At 44.0% G+C, this 25,964-nt stretch overlaps 1 protein-coding gene across 1 annotated transcript in view; it reads left to right on the top strand.

Annotated features, from left to right (window-relative positions):
* The window catches only part of TRIM67 (tripartite motif containing 67), a 272,622-nt gene that overhangs the window by 168,639 nt on the left and 78,019 nt on the right, over window positions 1-25,964 (top strand). The window contains exons 5-6 of the mRNA XM_088457427.1: window positions 9,585-9,744; window positions 15,177-15,322. Coding sequence (XP_088313553.1) covers window positions 9,585-9,744; window positions 15,177-15,322 — 306 coding nt within the window. The remainder of the gene's footprint in view (window positions 1-9,584; window positions 9,745-15,176; window positions 15,323-25,964) is intronic.

Here is a 25,964-nt window from a genome sequence, read left to right on the forward strand (position 1 = left end):
GAAAGTGGCCAGAAATTTTTCGGGCCACCCAAAGCGTCTCCTGCACGCCCCTGTCGCTTTTCAGAAAATTCTGCACCACCAAGTTTATTGTGTGAGCAAAACATGGGACGTGCTGGAATTTGCCCAGATGTAATGCCCGCACAATATTGGTGGCGTTGTCAGATATCACAAATCCCCAGGAGAGTCTAAGTGGGGTAAGCCACTGGGCGATGATTTCCCTCAGTTTCTCTAAGAGGTTGTCGGCGGTGTGCCTCTTACTGAAACCGGTGATACACAGCGTAGCCTGCCATGGAACGAGCTGGCGTTTCTGAGATGCTGCTACTGGTGATGCTGCTGCTGTTGCTGCGTAAGGTGATACATCTACCCAGTGGGCTGTCACAGTCATATAGTCCTTAGTCTGCCCTGTTCCACTTGTCCACATGTCCGTGGTTAAGTGGACATTGGGTACAACGGCATTTTTCAGGACACTGAGGACACTTTTTCTGACGTTTCTGTACAGTCTCTGTATCGCCTGCCTAGTGCAGTGGAATCTAGATGGGATTTGGAACCGGGGACACACTACCTCCATCAATTGTCTAAATCCCACTGCACTAATGGCGGATACCGGACACACGTCTAACACCAACATAGCAGTCAAGGCCTGAGTTATACGTTTTGCTTCAGGATGACTGCTGGCCTACTTCATCCTCCTCGCTAAGGACTGTTGGAGGGTCAATTGTTTAGTAAAAGTAGTGGTGTTCCTACTTCCTCTCTGGGATGATGAACGACTCCCAGCAGCAGCAACAGCAGCAGCGGAAGCAGGAGGCGTAGCAATGCAGGATCCTCCGGAGGAATCCCGGATAGGAGAGTCAGTCATGCCAGTGACATGGCCTGCAGGACTACTTCCGATCCTGACTAAGGAGGAAATTGACGAGGAGGGAGTTGACGGTGTGGTTTGCAGGCGCTTGGATACAACAGGACAACGGGATTTAGGTGTCCCTGGACTGCTTACGGTCTTAGCCAAAGTTTCTGAACTTGACAGTAACTTTTTATGAACGCGCTCCAGGCGCCGTATAAGGATGTTCCTAGGTGGTTAACGTCCCTACCCCTACTTATTTCACCTTTACATATGGTACATATGGCAAGACAGTTGTTGTCCGGATTTGGATAGAAATATTGCCAGACCAAAGAGGTGGAATGTTTGGTCTTCTGCCCAGGCATGACCGTGATGGGCTTTTTCATCCCACGGACAACAACTGTCTCCCCCGGAGCCTGATTTAAACAAACCACATCACCATCAGAATCCTCCTCGCCAACTTCCTCCTCAGCGCCAGCTACACCAGTATCCTCATCCTGTTGTACTTCAACAGTGACATCTTCAATTTGCATATCAGCAAGTGGACTGTGGGTGCTCCTTTCAGCACTTGCAGGGGGCGTGCAAATGGTGGAAAGAGCCACCTCTTCCCGTCCAGTGCTGGGAAGGTCAGGCATCGCAACCACCACCACACTTGGACTCTCCTTGGGGATTTGTGATATCTTCTTAGAACGCACAGTTCTTCGCTGTGCTTTTGCCAGCTTAACTCTTTTGATTTTTTTAGTAGGAGGAGGGCTTCCATCGTCATGTGAAGCTGAACCACTAGTCATGAACATAGGGAAAGACCTTAGCCATTCCTTGCCACTCCGTGTCGTAAATGGCATATTGGCAAGTTTACGTTTCTCTTCAGATGATTTAAATGTTTTTTTCAAGGTCATTTTCCTGAACTTTGTCATTTGGGATTGTATGTGCCCTCTACTATGACATTGGGCATCGGCCTTCGCAGACGACGTTGATGGCATGTTATCGTCTATGTCATGACTAGTGGCAGCAGCTTCAGCACTAGGAGGAAGTGGTTCTTGATCTTTCCCTATTTTATTTTTATCGGAGAAAGTTTGGTCCTCCATTTATGTTATATTGATATATACGTGCGGCTAAGGCGCACACAAACACAGAAAATAATTTTTTATTTTTGTTGGAGACTAGTGCAGTTTGTGGGTTACACCACCCTTTAAGAAATGAGCCAGCCGGCCATTTACTTATGACACAGGCGCACGCTTGGCACTACTTTGTTGATGCACGTGCGGCTACTGCGCACACAATTCACAAACACAAAAAAAAAATTTTTTTATTTTGTTTGGAGTGCCCTTTGGGGGTTACAGCACCCTTTAGCGGTCAATCCAGCCGGCCCTTTATTTATGGGACACAGGCGCACGCTTGGCACTACTTTGTTGATGCACGTGCGGCTACTGCGCACACAATTCACAAACACAGTAAATATTTTTTTATATTGTTTGGAGTGTACTTTGGGGGTTACAGCACCCTTTAACGGACAAGCCAGCCGGCCCTTTACTTATGACACAGGTGCACGCTTGGCACTACTTTGTTGATGCACGTGCGGCTACTGCGCACACAATTCACAAACACAGAAATTATTTTTTTATTTTGTTTGGAGTGTACTTTGGGGGTTACAGCACCCTTTAACGGACAAGCCAGCCGGCCTTTTACTTATGGGACACAGGCGCACGCTTGGTGCTGCTCCTTTGTTGATGCACGTGCAGCCACAGTGCACACAATTCACAAACACAGAAAAAATATTTTTTTTTTTAGCACTTGGGGGGAGCAACCCTGACGGACAGAGCACCCCCTGGACAATACTACAGCACCCTGGGACACTGCACAGGACTTTGGAGTGGACACAGCCCCTATGGACAACTGACTGCACAACACAGTCCAGCCAGCCCTTATGGACTTTGAAGTAGTGGACACAGCCCCTATGGACAACAGCAGCACAGCACAGCACAACACTACACTGCACTACACTACACTACAACACTACACTACCCAGCCCAGCCAGCCCTAACTCCCACCCTCCCTCTTCACTGTCCACAGCCGAGTGAGAAAATGGCGCCGACGCGGGTACCTTATATAGGATCCAAAACCCGCGAGACCCGGAAGGCGGGATGATGACGTTTTGCCTCGATTTCCGATCCGAGTCAGGCGGGAAAAGTCGAGCCTGACTCGGATCGGCCTCGGATCGGGGGGGCTCGGGGGGGGTTCGGATTTCAGAAATCCGAACCTGCTCACCCCTAGTTTCTAAATATATATTTGATTGTTCCATAAATATACATCACACATTTTAAACTCCTGGGCGGGAGCACATACCCCCCCTCCCCTCCCTTACACACATAATTGGCAGAGCACTGTGTAGGGTTAATACCGCAGCCAAGCGTCCTACCTTCCACCTGCACCAGAGTTGGGAGTAGTTAGGGGGATGGAGCTTAGTTCTAGTTACAGCTAACCACTTAGTGCCTGCTCCTTGTGCCTGCCCTCCAGTGGCAGAACTAGAGAGAGGTGGGCCCATGTGCAAAAGTAGTGATAAAAGATCTTTACTATCACCGTCTCATGTCAAATATTTCCCATTAACTGCTAGCGTTATGTGCCTCAATTTTCTGTTCCCATTGGTGCATATATCCCTACATGCACTCACTTCGAAAATCTCTCCAAATAAATCTTGCTGCAATAGGGCAGCAGCAAGCAATATTGTGTAGTGAAATTGTTTTAGTGGTGCAGTGAAATTGTTTTAGTGTAAATTAAGTACGGTAGTCAAAGTGCTGATTATCCCCATAGGGCAAAACCTAACAAAAGAAACTAACCGTATGTTTAATTTTATATTTACAGATGTGTCCTCATACAGCTAACCCCAATACGCCATGCAGCACAAGCCTCCTGGCGTGAGAGTGAGCTGCCAGTCGCACACAAATCAGTGCAGTATGGTGACGCGGTTTGTTGCATACAATTGCGTAGTGTTCCCACTAGAATGCAAGCAGGGCCGGGCAGGATGCAGACTCGCAGGTAGGGCGTCCTATGTGCGCTTCGAAAAGGGGACGGGGCTGACGGGAGGGGCGTGTCCTTGTGACATGCCTCCAATTTGTCACATTTTGGGGCTTGCCCAGCACTTACAGAAGTGCTGTGGTTCTCCTAGCTCTCCCCTAACAGTGAATATATGCCGTGCGGCCCGCGGGTTGGGAAGGTACAAGGCAGGCTGTTTTAGGGGGGCGCAGCTAAAAGGACAGGGCGCATTTTGCCCTTTTTTTAAAATTGGGAAGGGTGTGGCGTCCCTCTACAACAGCTTAGCGGGAACACTAATTGGGACTAAGACGCAATTCCGGCTGAAAAAGACTCATAGAACCTGGCACGCCAAGAAGTGCTGTTTGGCACGACTGCAGTAATATTATATGAGGACACATATGTACAAAACATTTAACCTTACAGAGCTCTGCACATTCACACAAACATACTCCAACCACCTAGCAGCGGGGCCAGATTTATCATTAGTCAACCTAGGTGCCCACTATGGCCCATCTGCCCCCCCCCCCCCCCCCTGAAATCCAGCCCTGGTGAGAACTGGCTATGCTGTGTGTGGCCTGCTGAGGACACACACACAGCCAGTTTAGCAGCAGCAGTACAGCACTGTCCGGGGCCCTACCTCTACTATGCCTGGGGAGGAGGAGGCGGAGTTGCAGTCCTTCAGCTGGGAGTCCGGGCTCACACACATTTCTTGCCTGGAGGGGACCAGTGGCTCCATTTCCTGATCCTCACCTCCAATTATTTCCACCCCCGTGGTGTGTGCAGTGTGAGCTGCTGCAGCCAGTCTCCTCCGTGCTCGCCCCCCCCCCACAGTGTAGCCAGCACCCTTCCCCGCAGCATGCTGCAGTCACACAGAATACAGCCTCTTCATCCATTGTAGCCTCCCACCCGCCCCACAGTGTGACCAGCCATCTCCGCCCCCTCCCCCCCGCAGTGTAGCCAGCCATCCCCCCCCTCCGCAGTGCAGTCAGCCATCTACGCCCCCCCCAACCCACTTTCAGTGTAGCAAGCCATATCCATACAACGCAGTGTAGAAAGCCATCTCTGCCCTGCCTCCCACTGGACACTGGTTTTCTGTCTATGCATCATGACCCTGCATACACAGACATAGGGGCCCATTTATTAATGATTGCATCTTGCAATGCGATCAGGGCATGCAGTACCAGCCCTGATCGCATTGCAAAATGCGATCCTATCTGCCGGATGTATTATCCGGGACATGCAAGGAGACGGGCTCCGAAAAGAGCCCGTCCCTGCGATGTCTCCGGAGGGCAGTCGGGGCTTCTGCGCATGCGCAGTCCCGCGGACTGCACATGAGCGGCGCCCATTGCCGGTGGAGGGATCTGGCAGATCCCTCCGCCGGCTGATATGCGGTAAGTGCCCATAGGAAACAGCGGCTAACGCTATCTTTAGATAGCGTTAGCTGCTGGGGCCAATATCGGGAATGCTTCGCATTCCTGATATTGATACATTTGGCAGCATCGCATCCCCCATAGAAACCTATGGAGGAGGCGGCTGCCGGCGGCAATGGAGGGATCGCAGCAGGTATCTCCGATACCTGCTGCGGTCCCTCCTTCATACATTCGGGGGATACTAAGTATTTGAGGTAAACCCCCGAAAACAGGTGTTTTCGGGGAATTTACCTCAAATGCACTTTGATAAATGGGCCCCACAGAGACAGCACTCTGGGTAAGTTTAACTTAAAAATACTTCTTAGTGTTAAATAGCAGCTCTCTTTCTCCTTCGGGTTCCTTAGGGTCCACAGGAATTACCTTGGGATATATAGTTGGATAGCATCCAATGCACCAAACAGCAAAGTTTTGGAGCTCCCAGCATGCACAGGGAGCATAGGCGGAGTATATAGGGAGGGAGCTCCCCTCCCTATATACTCCGCCCCCAGTCACAGGCATTCAGTTGTTTTGTTTGGTGCGCGGCAAGTGCACCTGTTTTTACAGTGGGACTGCTTAGGCAGTCTCAAGCTTTTTTATTTTAATGTTACAGAGTTCAGCGGTACTAGGCGCCGTAAAAGACGCCTGCACTGTGACTCCTACTACCTCCGCCGACACTGACAGCACCAACATCCTCCTTGTACCACTGGGTTTTCAGCAGGCCTCAGCGGGGCTGGGTAGTGGCCTGCGGCTGAGGCCTGGGACTGCAGTTGGGGAACAGAGATGCAGGTAAGTGCGCTATGCGGTCCCTTACCTCTGGTGTTGGGGGGGGCTGTGTGTGCAGGACGATCACTAGGCGATCGGGACCATAATGTCTGTTGCCGGGGACGGATGGTAGGACGCACTAGAGCACACTAGGTTACGTCCTGCCACCTTATAGTGCAGCGAGTCCAGCCGTTAAAATCACAGCCTAGAGGAGATTGGCGCTCCTCCCCCAGATGCATCCCGGCAGACTTCCGGTTTGGAACTAGGGTGTCTGGTATAAAGTGACCGCCTCAGGGTGAGACACGTGCAGTTGAGTGTTTTGCAGCGCTGCAGCTGTGTTCTCAGAGGCTGGTCTGTCTCCTATATCCCTCTCTGTCAGGTTTGGCATATAGTGTGCTCTATATCCTACCATCACCACGCTGGGGCTGGCTAGTTGATCAGAGTTCAGATTGCTGTTGTAATCATGCGTATTCATGCATTGTATGTGACTGTATGCTAGTTACTGCTGCTTGTACACTACCTGTCATTTTCAAGCTATCACTGTGTCTCATCATTCATCTGATGGTGTGTGGGGTGGGGTCCTTGATAGAAAGCCATTTTTTTGCATGTATACTGTGTACCTTATACCATTGATATAATATCATGGCTGAAGGTAATGAGCAGGAGGCGAGCTTATCAGTTGGTTTAAATTCTGTTCTACAAGCCTGTCTAATAAAGATGTGGATGTAATATGTAGTAGATGTAGATTATTACACGATATATCTAATACATCTGTATCAACAATAGAGCCACAAATGATGGCTATTACACCTCAAGTTTTGTCCTAATTGATAGGCAAAGCTACGGAGGTGCGAGCTCCGGCCATGGTACCACAGGCAGTACCCCAGGCTGTAGGGTACACACAGCCTATGCACCATTCTTTATATATGCCTCCTATGAATCCCTGTTAAGATTACTCGGCGGCTCACTCTAGTCAGAGTGTATTGCCATCCTCAGTCTCTCTGCAGGTGGAGAAGCTAGTGGGGATAAAGAAGCTGAAGAAAGGTCTCATCAGGTGTCACATATTGACTCAACTCCCTCATCCGACTCTGAGACTCAGGACCTCATTCAGAGCCGCTCACTCTGAATGAGGGCGGCCGCTTCCTCTTTTAAAATCCGTCCTCCTGGCCGCTCGCTATGCTGTGGGTGACCATCCACAGCTTTAGCGAGTGACCAGGTGATGGTCACGATGGTCGAGACCATCGCAACCATCGGGGGCTTGCGACGAGACCCTTGGGGTCGGGTCTCGTCTCCCGCAAGCCCCAGAGGTCATCTAACAGAGCAGGAAGCTACCTATGACATCACTGCTGATGTCAGTAGGGCCGTCTACAAATGGCAGGCGTTCCTTCAGGAACGCCTCCGTTTGTCCAGCCACCCCCCTCCCCGCCTACAAAACGGGGCGAGCTGTCGATCAACATCGACAGCCGCCCCTTTTGTAGCGAGCCCCAGAGCGAGTGAATTTGTTACTCGCTCTGGAGCTAGCGTACGCACACTGCTTGAGAGCGCATAGGCGCTTGCGAGCGGTTCTGAATGAGGTCCTCAGAGCGCTGAATCTGTCTATGAAATAGAAGATCATCAAGTTGTGGATGTTCCGTCTCTGGTTAGAGGGGTTAGAACTGACCTCAACATAATGGAGGTAGAGGAAGTTGCTCTGACGGATGATGAGCTGGTCTTTAGGTGTCAGTCTGTGTCTAAAGATTATTTTCCTCAGTCTGGGCAACTGCCGAATCTTATGGCTGAAGCTTGGGAGACTCCTAATAAGCATTTTCAGGACACTAAGAATTTGACCTGTCGATATCCATTTGCTGGGGGCATGTAATAAATGGGAGATTCCACCAACAATAGATGCGCATGTGACAAGGCTGGTCAAAAGCGCTACGTTGCCCATCCCGGTAGCATCCTCGTTAACAGAGGTTACCAATAGAAAGATTGAATGTTTTCGTTATCGGGAGCTGTTACCAGGCCAGCTACGGCTATAGCTTGAGTAGCTAAGGCTATGGAGGAGTGGATTAAGGCGCTAGAGGCGTCTATGGTTGACCCGTCTAGAGAACAGCTGTCTCTTCTTGGTCAGTTGCAAGAAGCAACTATGTATATGGTGGAGGCGGGGATTAACGGAGGTGTTTTTAATTCAAAAACCCAATGGGTCACACCGCCCTATATTGAATCTAAAATCTCTCAACAGATTTATCAAAGTGGTCATGGTCTCCTTGGACATACAAAATGCATATCGGCATGTCCCGATTACAAAATCTCACCAGGCTTTTCTCAGGTTGGCAGTAGATTGGCAACACTATCAGTTTCAGGCTCTACCCTTCGGGCTTCCACAGCCCCTCGGGTATTCACCAAGATAATGGCGGTCAGACGACAAGGAGTCCGGATGCTGCCATATCTAGATGACATCCTGATACTGGTGCAATCTCAGGAGATGTTACAAGGCCATCTACAGATGACCATTGTCTGTTTACAAGAGCACGGCTGGGTAATCAATTGGAAGAGTCGGCACTCTCTCCAACTCAGAATATGGTGCACTTAGGGGCATGGCTGGACTCTCTGGGACAGAGGATTCTTCTTTCAGAGGACAAGATTGTAACATTACAGACTCGTGTGCACAAACTGTTTTGCAAACAAACAGTGTCAGTGCACTTGGCGATGCAGGTGCTGGGCTTTATGACATTCGACATGGTGGCTTATGCCCAGTTCCACTCCAGGTCCCTGCAGCGGTGGATCCTAGCCCAGTGGGATGGTCAGTGTCATCAGATAAAAACCCATATGGTACATATCTTGCCGGAGGTTCACCTCTCCCTAGCCTGGTGGCTAGTGATGGTTCATTTAAACAATGTTGGCACAGGACCTTCTACAAGGCAGGCCTGTCCAGGTTCAGTCCGACAATGTGACAGCAGTGGCCTACATAAACCATCAGGGAGGCACACAAAGTCCAGCAGACATGGAAGAAGTGGCAAGGATTCTGCTATGGGCAGAATGCCATCTTCCAGCGATATTGGCAATTTTCATCCCAGGGGTTCTCAACTGGGAATTGGACTTCCTAAGTTGCCAGGACATACACGACAGAAATGGGCTCTTCATCCGGAGGTATTTCAAATCCTGGTGGACAGGTGGGGGATACCAGACGTAAACCTCATGGCATCACGTCACAACCACAAAGTCCCCAGGTACGGGTCCAGAATGATGGAGATGTCAAGAGCTACTGTATATGATGTTACGTCATTAGAGTCTGTTTTAATTTACATAACGTTCCTTCGTATCTCACCATAAAAATGCGAAAATTGTGACAGTATGGGAATAACCTCATGAAATTAATAACATGGGTTACGTTTAACTTACACTGTACTCTATTCGATCCCTGATTAATCTTCCATTAAGCACCTTCTTCACTAGCTTTCTATCATACAATGTGTATTTATTTTAATCATATATTTAAATGTGATTGACTTTTAGTATTTAGAGAAAATGATAACACATTTTATGTTGACTTTTGTACTGTACTAAAGATTTCAGATGCTTTGATAAAGCGAGTTCAAGGCTCCCAGGATCAGTGGGTTAAAGGTGCCCTGGAACCAAAAGTGTCTCCTGAGTTTGACCTCACTTTGGACAGTGATCCTTTACTGCAAGCCATTCACCAGCTGGATTTTATTCAGATGAAATGTAAGGGTGAGCTCATAGTCCTCATTTGCTTTGTGCTTTATACTGTATATGAACAACATGAAAACGTGGGCACCTGTGGTGAGAGACTGTGAGAATTTAATGGACACAGGTGCATGGCTAAAGAGATGTTAGGTTGGATTGAAGATATCAAATGATTGACGTGTTAAATGAAGGCTTTGAAGACTTGACTGACATTTTTCTATATATAGATATTGTGTGAAGTCATTTTATTCTTGTTAACTTGGCAACTTCAATATCACAGTCTTCAGACGGCTGGGAGATAGGAAAGTTGACTGTTCCTTAGCAGAAAAATCTTTATTCTAAAATATACAGTATAACTGGCAAGCAGACATTTAGAGGCTCAATCAATGCCATTTTCAGGAAGCGCATAGATGTCGGATTCTACGCGTAGTGGAGGCTAAACACATATATGTGGATGCAGACTCAATATATTAGGAACTACTCAGCTCAGTGATATCAATAGTTACTAATGAATTGATAGAGTGAATATTGCCCAGCCAAAAAAATTACAACCTACAACTGTGTATATTATTTTTATTATTATCCTTTATTTATATAGCGCCACAAAGGTTCCGCAACGCCTTGCACAGTACATAAATGAGCACACAAGAAAAACAGTTAATAGTTGTGTACAGTATAGGCAACAGGTACACTTTACAATGTATAGTGTATTATTAGTTGTCATCTTCCAAATCTATTTCATAATGCTGTCCCATATACCGTAATGGATCATTAAAAAACCATTACACATAAGTAGAGTAATGCATAATGTGTTAGCTAATTTACTTTTTTTTTCCTTTTTCAATAATAATGATAATAATAAATTAATGTTAAGTCATGAAGCCTAATTAGGATGACCAGAGTCATCAGAAGTTAATATAATTACATTAGATGGCATAAGCCAGCCTTGGGTAATTTATGCTGCCAAGAGAAGGGACTTCTTTTTAAAGACAGTCGAATGTTAGGGGTGTTGTAGTGTCAGTGTATGGGGACTAGGCTGCTGGTCTTATAACCTATGAACTGAGTAGTGGTAAATAGTCCACTAGATATCAGTCAATACATAGAGTGTTATAAGGTGTTAAATGTGTAGCGCAGTTGTTTGGTGCTGATGGCAGTTAATCCACACTTAGTACAGCTTACCCAGATCTCAGGTTTATTGAACCAGGTAGAACATCAAGTAGCATATTACACATGAATATAATAAGTGTACAAATAGTAGTATTGATGCAGCCTGGAGCATTAGGGTATCGCTGGGCATCGCAGTGCTCTGGGCATCAGAGTGGTAAAAACACCGGTGTATACTGTAGTAGCATTATGCCCCTCTAATGTAGCAGCGCTGATATAGAATACTTGCTTACTCTGTGGGCTCTGCAGGGTTCATATATCTTCAGGAATCTCAGTGATGCGTCCATTCACCAGGAACGCCAAGGAGGAAAGATGCGTGAACAAGGCGCGCATGCACAGTAGCTTATGTCAGGTCAGGCTTGCTGCTGAGCTCCGGCAGGTCCTAGAGACTGCCGTCACACTTACCTGTTGCACTGAGGATGGAGGCAGGAGCACTCTTCTTCCAACAAGGGAGACAAGTCTCAGCCTCTGGACCAGAAAGACCCATGAGCCTAATTAATACTTAATGCAAAAGCCTGGACACTCTTCATGTGTGGAAGCAAGCAGACTGATTTCCTGATGAAAACATTTACCTAGCTCAGGATTTTCCATTTAGTTTTTGCTTGAATGGACCTGGGTCCAGGCAGAAAATATACAGTAAGTGGGAAATTCTGAACTAGGAAAATGTCTCCCAAATGAATGGGTCATGCTGGCATGTCTAAACACGCATACTAGATTTTTCTTACATATAAATATAACTACACTACCGACTGATTACTACAAATGTAGTGTGATTATACAAAATATGGGTTGCTTTATGGCAAACCTGTTTGCTATGCTTTTATTTGCAAATCTTTTTGTTACTCTACTAAACTTGTTTCATGTTCCACTTAATTTATAAACTGCTAATACTGCTGTTTTTTTTATTTAATTTTTAATTAAATTTCAAAATTGTCCCAATAACCACCTATGTCGCCTTCTCGCTCACAACTGTGGTATCATGCAATGATTTCATGTTTTATGTGTAGGCCAATGACAGCTCCAGACAGAATGCTAATAAGAGGTCTATTTATCACAGGCAGATAGCCCTAAAACGCTGCCAAAATGCAAATATTGCAAAATATGACTAATTGAATGTATCTGGCCTCAGTCAGGCAGAGGAGAATTCCATTTAATATGCTTAGTTTATTATAAAAAAGTGGTCTTGGCCACAATATGCCATACAGTTTTAATGTGGAACAAAGTTCAACAAAAAATATCAGATAGACCAGATAGATCCCTGAAACATTTGCTTGAAAAAAAAAAATTAAATATTTAATAATTCACGCTACCGTGTTTAAATAAATAGGGCCTCTACCATAGAAGAAGAAACAAAAAATTACTTTGACAAGTGTAGGAGGCTATTGCAGATTATATGGCTCAGCAGATATGACACAGCCTACAACTGTTGTGCAGTGGAAAGTTTGAACTTGATCAATTTAATTTCTGAGCCATGATGAATAATGTGACTAAACGTAGAAATGAAGACTGCGTTTTTTTGTCCTTTCAGTGAGGTAAGATCCAACGGGTCAATTGAGTTAATTTAAACGCATTGCTAACCTCAACCATAATTTAATAGTAATAATCTTAACTATCACACTTACTCTAAAACTATCTGAAGTTTTAAAGTTGAATTTACCTTTGAGCTCTATAATGGTCCGCGCTATAGGATTGTGGTTTTACCTCTAGCTGCTATACACAAAAGAGGTATCCCAACCTCATACAGATAAATAAAAATAACAAGCAGGGGTGCTAGCGCTGCGAGATAAAGCTGTACTCTGATAAACGACTAGGTGTTAATGCTATTAGTTGATTGTTGGTTGTCTTACACTAGGACGTGTGAAAATTAAACTGCATGGTGAATGTAAGTCATGGTGTAAACCACCTATTGTACTAAAGGGTGGGCGTTCTTATATTAAAGAATAAAGAATACAACTGTCCTGGTGTGATCCACCTGATGCACTGTAGGGCGGGCGTTCTTATAATACGGTATAATGTCCTTAAATTGTATAAGGGGCCTGGGTTGGCAATAACTTTAGGCAGGATGTTCTTATACAGCCAGTTGTCAGTACTTATAATGAAAGTCACTGATGGGGTACTCCAAACAAAATGATTCCCTTTATCCACTGGTATATTTCAGTCTAATGACTCACCTCCTCGGATGTCACCCAGATCCTGTAGTGGGTTCACAGGTGGGTGGTGGTCTGGCTAGACCATATATACACTATGCACGTGTATTTATTGCCTCTCCAAACACCTAGGTGCTACAAGTGGTACAGGTATAGTACCACTTGTAGCACCTAGGTGTGTGGAGAGGCAATAAATACAGTTTTATTCCCATCCACGTGCATAGTATATATGGTCTAGCCAGACCACCACCCACCCTCATACCCGCACACATTGGACCGTGGAGCAAGGATTGCAGGTGCACCTGTGAACCCACTACAGGATCTGGGTGACGTCCGAGGAGGTGAGTCATTAGACTGAAATATACCAGTGGATAAAGGGAATCGTTTTGTTTGGAGTACCCCATCAGTGACTTTCATTATAAGTACTGACAACTGGCTGTATAAGAACATCCTGCCTAAAGTTATTGCCAACCCAGGCCCCTTATACAATTTAAGGACATTATACCGTATTATAAGAACGCCCGCCCTACAGTGCATCAGGTGGATCACACCTGGACAGTTGACTCTATTATTTATTCTTTAATATAAAAACGCCCACCCTTTAGTACAATAGGTGGTTTACACCATGACTTACATTCACCATGCAGTTTAATTTTCACACGTCCTAGTGTAAGACAACCAACAATCAGCTAATAGCATAAACACCTAGTCGTTTATCAGAGCACAGCTTTATCTCGCAGCGCTAGCAACCCTGCTTGTTATTTGAATTTACCTTTGAGCCTTAACCTTTGTTTTAACAATAGCCCAAGTCTAATGCAGGCCTCCAAACTGCAAACCTAAATTGAGCTCCTCTATCTTGAAACTTCAGAGTTTAAAAGAAATGCAGAGTTGAAAGAAATGCAGATATTTGGCCATATGCTGAGTAGTACGCATCTATGTTTGCGTGCTGCCCCTATCTGTACTTTTAGTTTAATAGCTGTCATCATTATCAGTGCCCCAACTTTAGACCAATCTCTGTGTACTTACAACTCTGTATCATACGTGCTAACTTCAGGAAGATCTTCTTAGTGAGATCCCTGGAGAGGAAGGCCCAGGTGGGTGGGGCTCCATGATTTATTCCATGTATCACTGGCGGCATGGCCGCAATGATACGATACGTAGAGAATCATGTCATCACTACCCCTTGTCTCACCCACTTCTTGAGGCAACCAGAGGATAATTGCAGGGTGCGGTAGAGTGTCCCATCGGGATATGCAGTTATACTGTGCTTTGAGCACTGATGGACACCTTGGATGTGTCATGTGAACAGGAAGTGCACTGCAGTGTGTAGCGATCTGAGCACAGTCAGCAGCAGCAAAAGAAGACACAGTGATGCAGGTAGGAGAATCAAAGGACACTGAAGCTTAGTGTAGTGAGGGAAGAGTTACAGTGTGTGAGGGTGAGACAGGCTCCCAGCACTCAGACCCATCTCCATGTGTGCCTCCCCAGCTGTTGACCTCACCGCACGTCACTGGTGTCCCACCATGCCGAGAGCCTCCCCCTAAAATCAGGAGTCTCCTGGTAGTTCTGAGAGAATGGACATGTACGCTTTGCATAGCCCTGGACCCAATAATGTCTTAATTCCATTCTTACATAGCAGGCTACTGATTTGAATAAATAAATAAATAGCAGCATGGATTTTATTCACTTAATTTATGTGTATATACCAAGCATTTGGCAGTAAGTGTAAAGTGTTTCCTTTTGTCCTCAGTATATTATACACAATACTTTTATACAATTAGATGCATGCCACATAGAATTTCTAAATTATAATTTTTTTAGTTTAAGAATAATGACTTACACCTCCAGAGACATGGCTCGTGGTTGATGAGGGAAATGCTACATGTGTGGTCAATTTCATAGAATGAAACATTTCAGATTATTACTGAGGAATGGAAAGAAATCCACCATTGCAGTTTTACCTGTTTTTAAATCTTCAATATAAATATATTTAGACAGGCTGTCAATAGACTATCAATAGAGCATATTATTGGTTCACTTGTGTGTGTGTGTGGCTTCAAGAAACACCACGATAATTCATATATGTACAACTGCTGGAGGGGGAAGGGCACAGTTACACTAATCTGTATTCAGTTCCCGTTACAGTGCCCCCAGTACCATTACTGCAACTGGAGAAATGCTGCACTAGAAATAATAGTGTAACTCTGGCTTGGAGAATGCCACCCTTTGCCCACAATCCTGTGGAAGGATATATTCTGGAACTAGATGATGGAGATGGTGGTCCATTTAGGGTAAGTAAGGAAATTATATATACCATATAATTGTAATGTAATGTATGACAAAGAAGTACAGTGCTCCTTAAGATGGGTACACACCTAGCAGATATATCTGCAGATGATTATTGTTCATATACATTGAACAACCATCATCTTCTATCTGTCCGTGGGTCCCGCTGGCCGGGGGTCTCCCCGCGGCTGTCGCTGCAAGTGTATGGGCGGTCGGCTGATCACCCGTTCACACAACACGATGGACAGATATTTCTGCCATCGCCTGTGCAGCAGAGTTGACGCGATATGTATGTGAACGACGTCGATCACAGACATATCACGCCAATTGATTGCCCAATATATCTGCCAGTGTGTACCCAGCATTAGTTTCAGCACTCTAATACCACACTTACTTATCACTAGATATATTGTCTGGACAAAAGCAAATTCACATGTATTAAATCCATTATGTGCAACTCTTTTTAGCATTATACTCTCTCCAGATGTTTTAATCTGGGGTTGCAAAGTGGGAGTAATGCAGTAGAGAGGGCTGTTAATGGCAGAATATGGGGTACTACTGTAAACTAGATGTTCCTTGTTGTCTGTTATTTTTTTCTTTCAACTAGTGTGCTCCAGTGACAGATATCTAAATAAAGTATCAAGTTCAGGTTTTACATGTACAGTACATATACATGTACTTTTTAACTACAAGAGCATATAACCATCAAGAGCTAACCATAGAATGAACTGTAAATCATACTATCATTTAAGGAAGAACTCTTCACAAGGTGGAGTATATCCCATTGGGACAAATCCTCCAGGTAAATGCCACTGAGGTCTATTCCCTTAACACACATTTCACTCCTGAGTACTGACTCTAGAGGTTAGAGTAGAGGAGTCTATTGGTAACATTCAACAATTGTCAATGGTGACTGTGGGCCTGATTCAGAGATGGTCGGTAATGCAACCACGGTTTAGGAATATGCAAATGCTAATCTCAGCCTTCCCTTTGTGCCGGATGGTGAAATGGAGTTTACGAGCGATGAGACGGCCACTGCGTGGTCTGTACAATGGAGATTGTAAAGACATCAACATCGACACAACATCAGTTAACTATCGACATTTGCAATAACCTAAGGTCTACACTATGTACTCTAATCCAATTAAACATGGCCTTTGAAGCATTGGATTTGCGATTGAGAATGCAGCAATGTGACACTCCTATAACACACCCTTGAAACAGCCCTTTTTTGCGCTCACTTTAAGTCACCTACCGTCTCCACTTTGATTTGCCCAGGGATCGCAATTCCGTACACAACCATCGTAGACATTGGTTCGCGTGTAAGCAGTAAGTGTTTTTAAGACTTTTCACATATGCGCAATTGCAAAACACTCAACTGTATAAATATCGACACTGCATTTATTTCTGAATCATACCTTTGCTCTAAAAGCAGAAACTCCACTTTCAGGTGATGTGTTTATCAGTTATTTGTAATAAATGTTCATATTGTTTTACAGCAACATTCAAAAGCAACATTTTGAGATTGACTGAGACATTTTTGATTAAAAAAATAAACAACTGAACTTTGCTGATTAATTTAGTAGAAAACTTAATATTTAATTACTCACATAATATATATTTTCATAAAATTAGTCTCACCTCCCAACCAGTGTGTCAGGAATCTCGATGCAAGATTTTGAGAATAGTAAGGAAATTGCTAAAACTGTATTGTAATTTAGAATTAAAATGCAGCAAAGGTTTGCCTTGTTTTTGTTTGAAATGTATGGATAGTTTCATTGTTTACACTTTCCTATATTACATTATTACAGTGTGTCAAAAAGATTTAGCAGTCACAACTTGAGTTAAGCTAGGGACATACTACACAATAATCAGGCCGATCAGTAGATTTCCAAGTGTGTACGCAGCACCCAGGACCATTTATCGCTCCAAAGCAGTCAGATCGGATAATTATATCTGACCTGTTGCACGACATTTGCCAAAAACAGTGAGTCGATATTGATATTGTGCACATTTTGAAATGTGCATTTCCGATCATCATCATATCTGCACATGGTTCATTAAAAATTAAATTTTTATTATGAGCCACAATAAAGAGAATCATTCATATCGGAACAATTAATCACTATTGTGTACACTAGGGGGTAGCTTTACTGTCCATCGGGTTTACAAAGCCATCGATGATCGGCTTTACCCAATGGATTTCAAAGAACAATAGTTATCAAAGTGGCATGGTTTAGCATTAATTACTACTGCCCTTTCATCGTCTCCGGCTTTGCAAACCTGACAGATAGTAAATCTACCACAGGAAATTAGATGTTCTCAAGATCGTTTCATCACTGAAAAATCATTAAGTTGGTCAGAGTGTGAGTGAAATTGTTCAGGTGTGTACCTAGCCTTATTACCAAACATTTTGCTAAAAATATCTATAATTGAAACAAAACATTTGTCCTAATGAAATATATTTTAGACAAAAGATTGGGCAGATGTGTATAATGCTTTACATAATACAGTAATTGTAAACATTTGCATACATTCCACCAAGAGTTTTTTTATGAATTATAAGTTTTGTGCTATTTGATATTATAGCTCACATAATATTTGAAGGAGTTGCATAATAATAAATGGATGGTATTACTTTAGTTTATACATCATTGTTAATAATTTTTGTTATATGAAATTGGTTTGCTTTAAAATCAGAGTTAAAAGAAAAATTACTTTTTTTATATGTAGTATTAAATTTAACTCAACTTTGCATTTTATTCATTAGAAAATAATTGATATCAATAAATTAATAAAAAATAATTATTTGTTTTGCTACTCCTCTGTATATTTTATTATATTTTAGTATAATTTTTACTTTTTAAATAGAATTACAGAAGCTTTAAGAACAATATTTAGCATTTCAATAGAAACAAAGTGGGGACGGGTTCTCATGAAAAAATACAGGGTCCCATTAGTGCAGCTAAGTTTGTTTGGGTTGGGTAAAGGATCCCGGCGGTCGGGATGCCAGCAGTCAGAAGAGTATTCTGAGAATACCGATAGCGGGATCCCGATGTCAGAATCCTGATGCCTGCAGGTAAATCCCCTTACCCTAACCCACCTTTCCTGCAGTCTAACACTAACACCCCCCCCCCTGCAGCCTAATCCTAACCCTTATCCTTGTGCCTGACCCTAAGCCCTATCCCTGAACCCAACTGTCCCCCTAACCCTAATACTTACCATCGGTCTGGATTCTAGTGCCAGGATTTGTACCGCTGTCGGGATTCCGGTGCCCGGATTCTGAGCGCCGGCATCCCGACCGCTGGGATGGTAACTACATTCTATTTGTCTAGGTAGCAAATGTTTTGCTCGACATACAGTACATCAGCTATTAATTGAGGGCAATTGCCCGCTCTGCCTGTGCCTGGGTCGAGGATCATCAAAATCCAACAATTTTGATTCAAATAGAAAAGGTTGCACTTGTCTATGCAGTACAACCTGATTAGTTTTTAATTTATTTATTTTAATGTCTTGATTCTTTAAAAAAATTTATGAGGGAAGATCAATCTAGGATCAAGTTCTTCAGTTCCTACATGACATCTTTGATCTGGAGGAGGTTTTTAAATTTTTTTTATATATCTAATAAAAATGAGGTGGCCTTGCTTGTGGAGGTGCTGCTAGAACATACTGTAAACAGATATTTACTAGTTTGTAGTTGTACTCAGGGAGGTTGTTAGGTATAATGGAACCAAGACTTGCTGTTTACATCAGAGGAAAGCAGCCTGTAGTTCTCCAGCTGAACTAGAACTACCAGCATCTGTGATGTTTGCTGGGCCTACTGGAAGTTATTTGTCAACAACAGGTGGTGTGCTTCAGGTTACCTCAGCCTGCTTTACACACTGTATGTACCATGTAAATATATTTGTATGTGACCAATATACACAACTCATTTTTGTATTAACATATTTGCACTTTATTGCACACATCCTGGCAGGAAGATGCTCTGTGCTGCTGCTCATATTTGCCCACCCCATCAACTTGGTGGTTCAGAATTTTCTTTAAAAAAAATGAAAGGGGCATGCAGGAGATGCAGTCTGTGGTCATTACAATTTCTGGACATTCATAAACCATAAAATTGAAAATGTCAGGCACCAATACCCCAAACAGCACATAATGCAAAGAAAAGAGGTGCAAGATGTTGTATATACTGTATGAAACAGGACATTCACAGTGTAACAAACCAATCACTTCAGCAACAGGGACTGCCACTTGTGGCTGAAATGATTGTTGGATCCCCACAAAACAAGCTGAAAATGCACAGTGGACATTGGTGGCAATGATCCCATACACAAACTGGCTTTACATTTACAACATAGGTAAAATCAGATGTTGTCATCATCATCCCCATCAGTGTGTACATCCTCTTCTTCACACAATATTAATTAGTCCCCACTGGAATCCACCATTACAGATGCCTCTGTATTCTTTGACTTAATTGACTTCCTCATGGAATTTGTAATTCATTTTGATGAACATCATCTTTTCCACATTTTGGGGAAGTAACCTCCTACGCCAATCACTGACAATGTTCCCGGCTGCGCTGAAAACTCTTTCAGAGTACACACTGGAGGGTGGGCAACTTAAGTAAAGCAAAGCCAGTTTGTGTAAGGGACTCCAAATTGCCTCTTTTTGCTGCCAGTAGCGAAACGGACTGTGTGACATGCCTATATGGATGCTATCCCTAAAATAATCCAGCATTCTCTTAATGGTGACCGTATCAGACAAAGTCACGGTAGACATGTCACTAATTATAGGCAGTTCTTTCAGACCCAACCAGATGTCATTAGGTTTTGCCGACTGATTTGCATCACCACCAGCAGTGGGTCTCTTAGTAAAACTTTTTTTTTCCTGGCAGCCGCAGAACCTGAAGGAGGAAATGCTGCTGTGTCATGTGCCGCTTGAGCTGACAATTTTTTCACCGACGGCTCTTTGCATCTTTTCAGATTTATGTCCATCGGAAAAAGAAAGACACAAGGTGTGACTTAAACCTAGGATCAAGTATGGTCACCAAAATATAGTGATCCGATTTCAAGAGATTGACAACCCTTGGATCCTGGCAAAGTGAATAAAGGGCTTGATCTACAAGTCCGACATACTTAGCGGAGTCACTCAGTTTCAGCTCCTCCTTCAGTTTCTCCAGCTGCTTTTGCAAAAGCCTGATTAAGGGGAATGACCTGGTTCAAGCTGGCAGTGTCTGAACTAACTTCACATGTGGCAAGTTAAAAGGGTTTGAGAACCTTGCACAACACAGAATTATTCTCCCCTGCACTTGACTAAGGTGCATTCCCACTCCTTTTCCTATGTCATAGGCAATTGTGTAGCTTTTGCTGCTCCTCCATCCACTAAAGAATATAGAGGGTAGAATTCTACCTAGTTACCACCCCTTGCTTCAGCTGATGGAAGGGCAAATTCAACTAACTTGTGCTGTAATCTTCGACACGCAGTTGCTGAATGTCGAAAATATCCCGAAATCTTTTGGGCCACCGAGAGCATTTCCTGCATGCCCCAATCATTTTTTTTTTAAATGTTGCACCACCAGATTAATTGTGAGCAAAACATGGTACATGTTCGAATTCGCCCAGATATAATGCTCGCACAATATTGGTGGCATTGTCAAAAATCACAAATCCCAGTGGGGTAAGCCATTTTGCAATGATTTCTCTTGAGTTTTTCTAAGAGGTTCTCAGTGGTATGCCTCTTAGTGAAACCAGTGATACACAGAGTAGACTGCCTAGCATTTGGTAGATCCTGGCATTTGCTAGATGCTGCTTTTGCTGTTTGCACTGTTGGAGGCAATACAGCTACCCAGTGGGCTGTCACAGTCATGTAATCTTTAATTTGCCCTGTCCCACTTGTCCACATATCTGTGGTTAAGTGGACAGTGGGCACAACGGCATTTCGGAGGCCAATAATAAGATATTTTTTAATGTCCTTGTACAGACTGGGAATTGCTATTCTAGTGAAGTGGAATCTAGATGGGACATGGTAGCAGGGACACAGGACCTCAATTAACTGTCTAAAACCCACTGCATTAATAGTGGATACTGGACGCACATCTAATACCAGAATAGCTGTTATGGTGTCAGTAATCCGCTGTGCAACTGGGTGTCTGCTGTCATATCTGTTCCCTTTGCAAAGGATTGTTTGACAGTCAGTTGTTTTATTAAACTACTAAAAGTAGTCTTCCTGGTTCCCTTCTGGGATGAAGAGTCCACTCACATCAGCAGTAGCCTGCGTAGCACTCTAGGATCCTTCTGAGGATTTACGGATAGGACAGGAGTCAGTCATTCTTATGAAATTTGATGCAGGACTACTTCGGATCACGATTGAGGATGTTGATGATGATGCAGGTGTTGGTGGTGGAGATTGCAGGTGCTTGGATCCAACAAAGAGAAGGGAGCAGCTAGATGACACTGGACTGATTGTTAAGTTTTTTTATCCAAAGATTCTGAATTTGAAAAACACTTTTGAATTTGATTAATGCGCTGCAAGTGACGTAACAGGGAAGAGGTTCCTAGATGGTTAAGGTCCTTTCCTCTACTCACTCTTGCTTGGCTAAAGGTTCCAGATGGCTTGACAACTGTTGTCCGAATTTGGGAGGAAATAATTCCACAGATGAAAGTGGATTTTTTTGTCTTTTTGCCGGCATGACAGCAATGGGCTTTGCCTTTTTCCTACCATGAGCAACAACTGTTCCCTGATTCATCATCAACATCCTCATCATCCTTGTTAGCACCAACTAAAGAAATATGCTCTATGCTCCTCATCCTCCTGGTCTAATTCCACAGAAGCATCCTCGATTTCTACGTCAGCATGGTGACTTGTGCTGCTCATCCCCACATTTGCAGAGGGCACACAAATGGCGGAAGGAGGATCCTCCTCAAGTGCAGTATTTAAAAGGTCAGGCTCACACATGGCAGCCCAACCGGACACACTTGGACTCTCTTCGGGGATCTGTGACTTTTCTGAGCACACAGTTGGTTCATGTGCCTTAGTGATTTAAATTTGTTTGACACTTCTACAGGGAGAAGGTCGTACATCATCATAAGATGCAGAACCACCAGTCATAAATAAAGGCCACGGCCTTATCCTTTCCTTGCCACTGTGAGGTTCTGGTTTTGTTGTGGACACGGGGTGGTGATAGGAGCAGACACAGAAGCAGATTTAAAACAAAAACGTGGAACTATTAACAAGTGGTTTGGCAGACATGAACAATGGGAGAAAATAAGTCCAGGGATGGCACTAAAGTGCAAATGTGAACTGAAGTGAATGCAATGAGTAGAAGTCCAGGTAGTGGCAGATAGGAGCAGTCCAGTATCCGGGTCTTGTGAGGGTGGTGAAGAAAAGACTTGTCCAGCAGTTTGAGGTTCTGGTTAATAGGGAAATGTCCAGTTAATGACAGGCAGGGGAAATCAGGTGTAGTGGTTGAAATGAGGAATACAGGCTGAGGGAAAATCAGGCAAGCAGGCAGGCAGGTAGCGTTTCACAGGAACAGATGGTGAGCACAGGGAACTCTCTCTCAGCTATGCTGAGACACACGTTGCACTGGCAATGAAGAGAGGCTCTGGACCTCCCTAAATACCAAGTGCCGTACCGTGACTGGTCAGAGAGCATGTGACACACCAGGATAGGATGGCTGAATCACATGGCCGGAGGCAAGATGGTGGCGCCCATGCCGAATGGAACGGAAGCACCACCAGGCCTCACCAGCCCAGAGTGACAACATACCTGCACAGAACCACGCACAGCGAATGCCCCTCGCCAAACACCAGTGCCACCGCCAGACGCCCCCGCCACAGTGACCAGGTATTACCCATCGACCACTATGCCGAGAAACCCTGGACGTGACAGCCATTTTGTGTAGTAAATGGCATATTGCCAATTTTTTGTTTCTCTGCAGCTAGCTTAGCTTTTAATTTTGTTTTCTTCAACACTGTAAAACATTGCTTGTTTGATTTTGACTTTGTAGATGACGTTGACGGCCTTGCATCGCCATCATGACTGCTGGTAGCAGCTGTAAGACTGGTATGTGGTTCCTGCTCTCCTCTCATTTGATCGTCCTCCTTATCAACAAACTTACACTGCAGTCTGACCGGCAGTGTCACCAAACAATATCTTTTTTTTACACTGGGGAAGAGCACCCCTGAATGAGGCAGCCGCAACACAGACAGCACCCCTTTTTGATGGACAACAAAGCAAGTGTGGACAGATCACCGGCAGTGTCACTAATATGTGGACGATAAACTGCGGCAGTGTCACCGTACAATAATAGCGCAGCTAAGTTAGTTGCAAAAGTAGATATATATTTTTTGTGGATTGATATATTGGATATTATGAATTTAATTTCACTTTTATTTTTTTCATACTGGGGAAGAGCACCCCTGAAGGAGGCAGCAGCCCCTTGATGAACAACACAGACAACACCACTGTTTGATGGACAACAAAGCACCCCTGCGGAGTGCGGACAGATCACCTGCAGAGTCACAAATACGTGGATTATAAACTGCAGCAGTGTCACCGTACAATAAAAGCGCAGCTAATTTGCGAATACACACACAAAAAAATATATCTTTTTTTTTTATTTTTGTGGATATATTGATATTATTAATTTAATTTAACTTTTATTTTTTTCACACTGGGGAAGAGCACCCCTGAATGTGGCAGCAGCCCCTTGATGAACAACACAGACAGCACCCCTTTTTTTGTTGGACAACAAAGCTCCCCTGCCGAATGTGGACAGACCACCTGCAGATAGAATACAAGAGACCGGGCGCTGTGGTCTGGAAAAGATGAAATCTAAAAGCAGCTACACCTGAGGGGTGGCTAGCCCCTAAGAAAGAAATTATGGAAAAGAAGGGAGCGCTGATAAAGATCATACACCATTTAATTGAAATGCATAGATAAGAAAAATAAAATTACGATTCAATACAAATAGTAAAAAACATAAGATAATTGTACATTTGTCAAAATGAAGACTGATTCTCATGCAAATGAATAGTTGCACAGTGGCAATGTTAATTTATGAGTTATGTCCGTAGTTTCGAAAATAATGTTGCTGTTAGAAATAACTTAATTGGGTCATAAATGTCCAAAAATGATTGCAATTCCAGACAGACAAGGAAACACTGTGAACCAGTGCTATCCTGAATAGTGTTCTTGTGCTGTGATAAAAAAGGGGGTATTCAAGTAGAAAAAATAAAAATAAAAAATAACACCTGCAGAGTCACAAATATGTGGATGATAAACTGCGGTAGTGTCACCGTATAATAATAGCACAGCTAAGTTGCTAATGCACACACACAAAAAAAGCACTTTTTTAAAAAAAAAACTGGGGAAGAGCACCCCTAATTGACAGAGCACCCTCCCTGGCCAACACAGCACCCCTTTATGGACTGCAGCCCTAGCCTGATGGACAGGACAAAAGCACAGCAGCAGCCACAGTTAATTGACAGGACAAGTAACACAGCAGCTGCAGCACCCACTGAAGGAAGCCCTCCTTTATACACTGCAGCCTAAACCCCTTTATGGACAACACAGCAGCAGCCTTCAGGCCAAGACCCCAACTGGACACACACACTGAGTGACTGACTACGTCTGCTAGCTTCTCTCTCTACAGCTGGAGTGAAAATGGCGCCGATCGTGGGGACCTTTATATAATACAAAACCAGCGAGAATCCAACAGCGGGAGGATGGCGTTTTGCCTCGTTTTGAGATCCGAGTCAGGCAGGAAAACCCGAGGCTAGCTCAGTTCTTGCCTCGGATCTGGAGGTTCGGGTGGGTCCTGTTCTCAGAGAACCGGACCCGCTCATGTCTTATTTATTATAATATTGGGATTGTGATATTGTTTTTTTTTAATCCAATAGTTTTTATTTATTTTTCAGAAAAGAAAACAAAAAAACAATAAAAATACATTACATGAACACTATTTGTGGTCTCTTCATAAATTACATCCAATCATCAATAAGAATATATCAATTTGCAGTACAAATATAAATGTATAGTATAAGTTTGAAGTACACAATACATATCAAACAATGGTAACATATCTTGTTTAGGTTACTTAACATCCAAACACAAATATGCAACATTTAACTCAATGTATAGATATATTTATTTTATATACATATAGGAAGAAGTGTTTATAGTAAACAGTCTCCAACCGGAAGAAAGAATTTGGATAAACTCTTCTGAGGTTCATGCTCCTCGTCTAGTCAAGACGTTTCATATGAAGTTTCCCCATAAACCAAGAAAGTGTCCAGTGGCCACTCATGGAAAAGGGGGTACTGTCACAGCCAGCCTAAGAGACCTCAGAACCAGACCCCAGCACTTACCTTTGCGGGCTATGTCCCGCGGCGTCTTGTGGCTTCCTCACACTGCTGCAGTGGCTCAGTGCTCTCCAGGTGGTCCCACTGCTGTCCTCTCTTCCTGTGGGTGCCGGTATTCGCTCTGCTGTGTTCAGCCCGGCGTCACACATGCTGTTGCTGCTGCTGTCCGGGATGAATGGTCGCTGCCATCTTGGACAGAGTCACATGTCCCCATGTCCACCAATGGTACTGTTCCTCCTCAGCACCCTGCAGTTCTGATAAAAGGACTTCCTGGATCAGT

The sequence above is a fragment of the Taudactylus pleione genome, unplaced genomic scaffold (assembly GCF_031769625.1).
Source record: "Taudactylus pleione unplaced genomic scaffold, aTauple2 ptg000760l, whole genome shotgun sequence".
NCBI classification, from domain to species: Eukaryota; Metazoa; Chordata; class Amphibia; order Anura; family Myobatrachidae; genus Taudactylus; species Taudactylus pleione.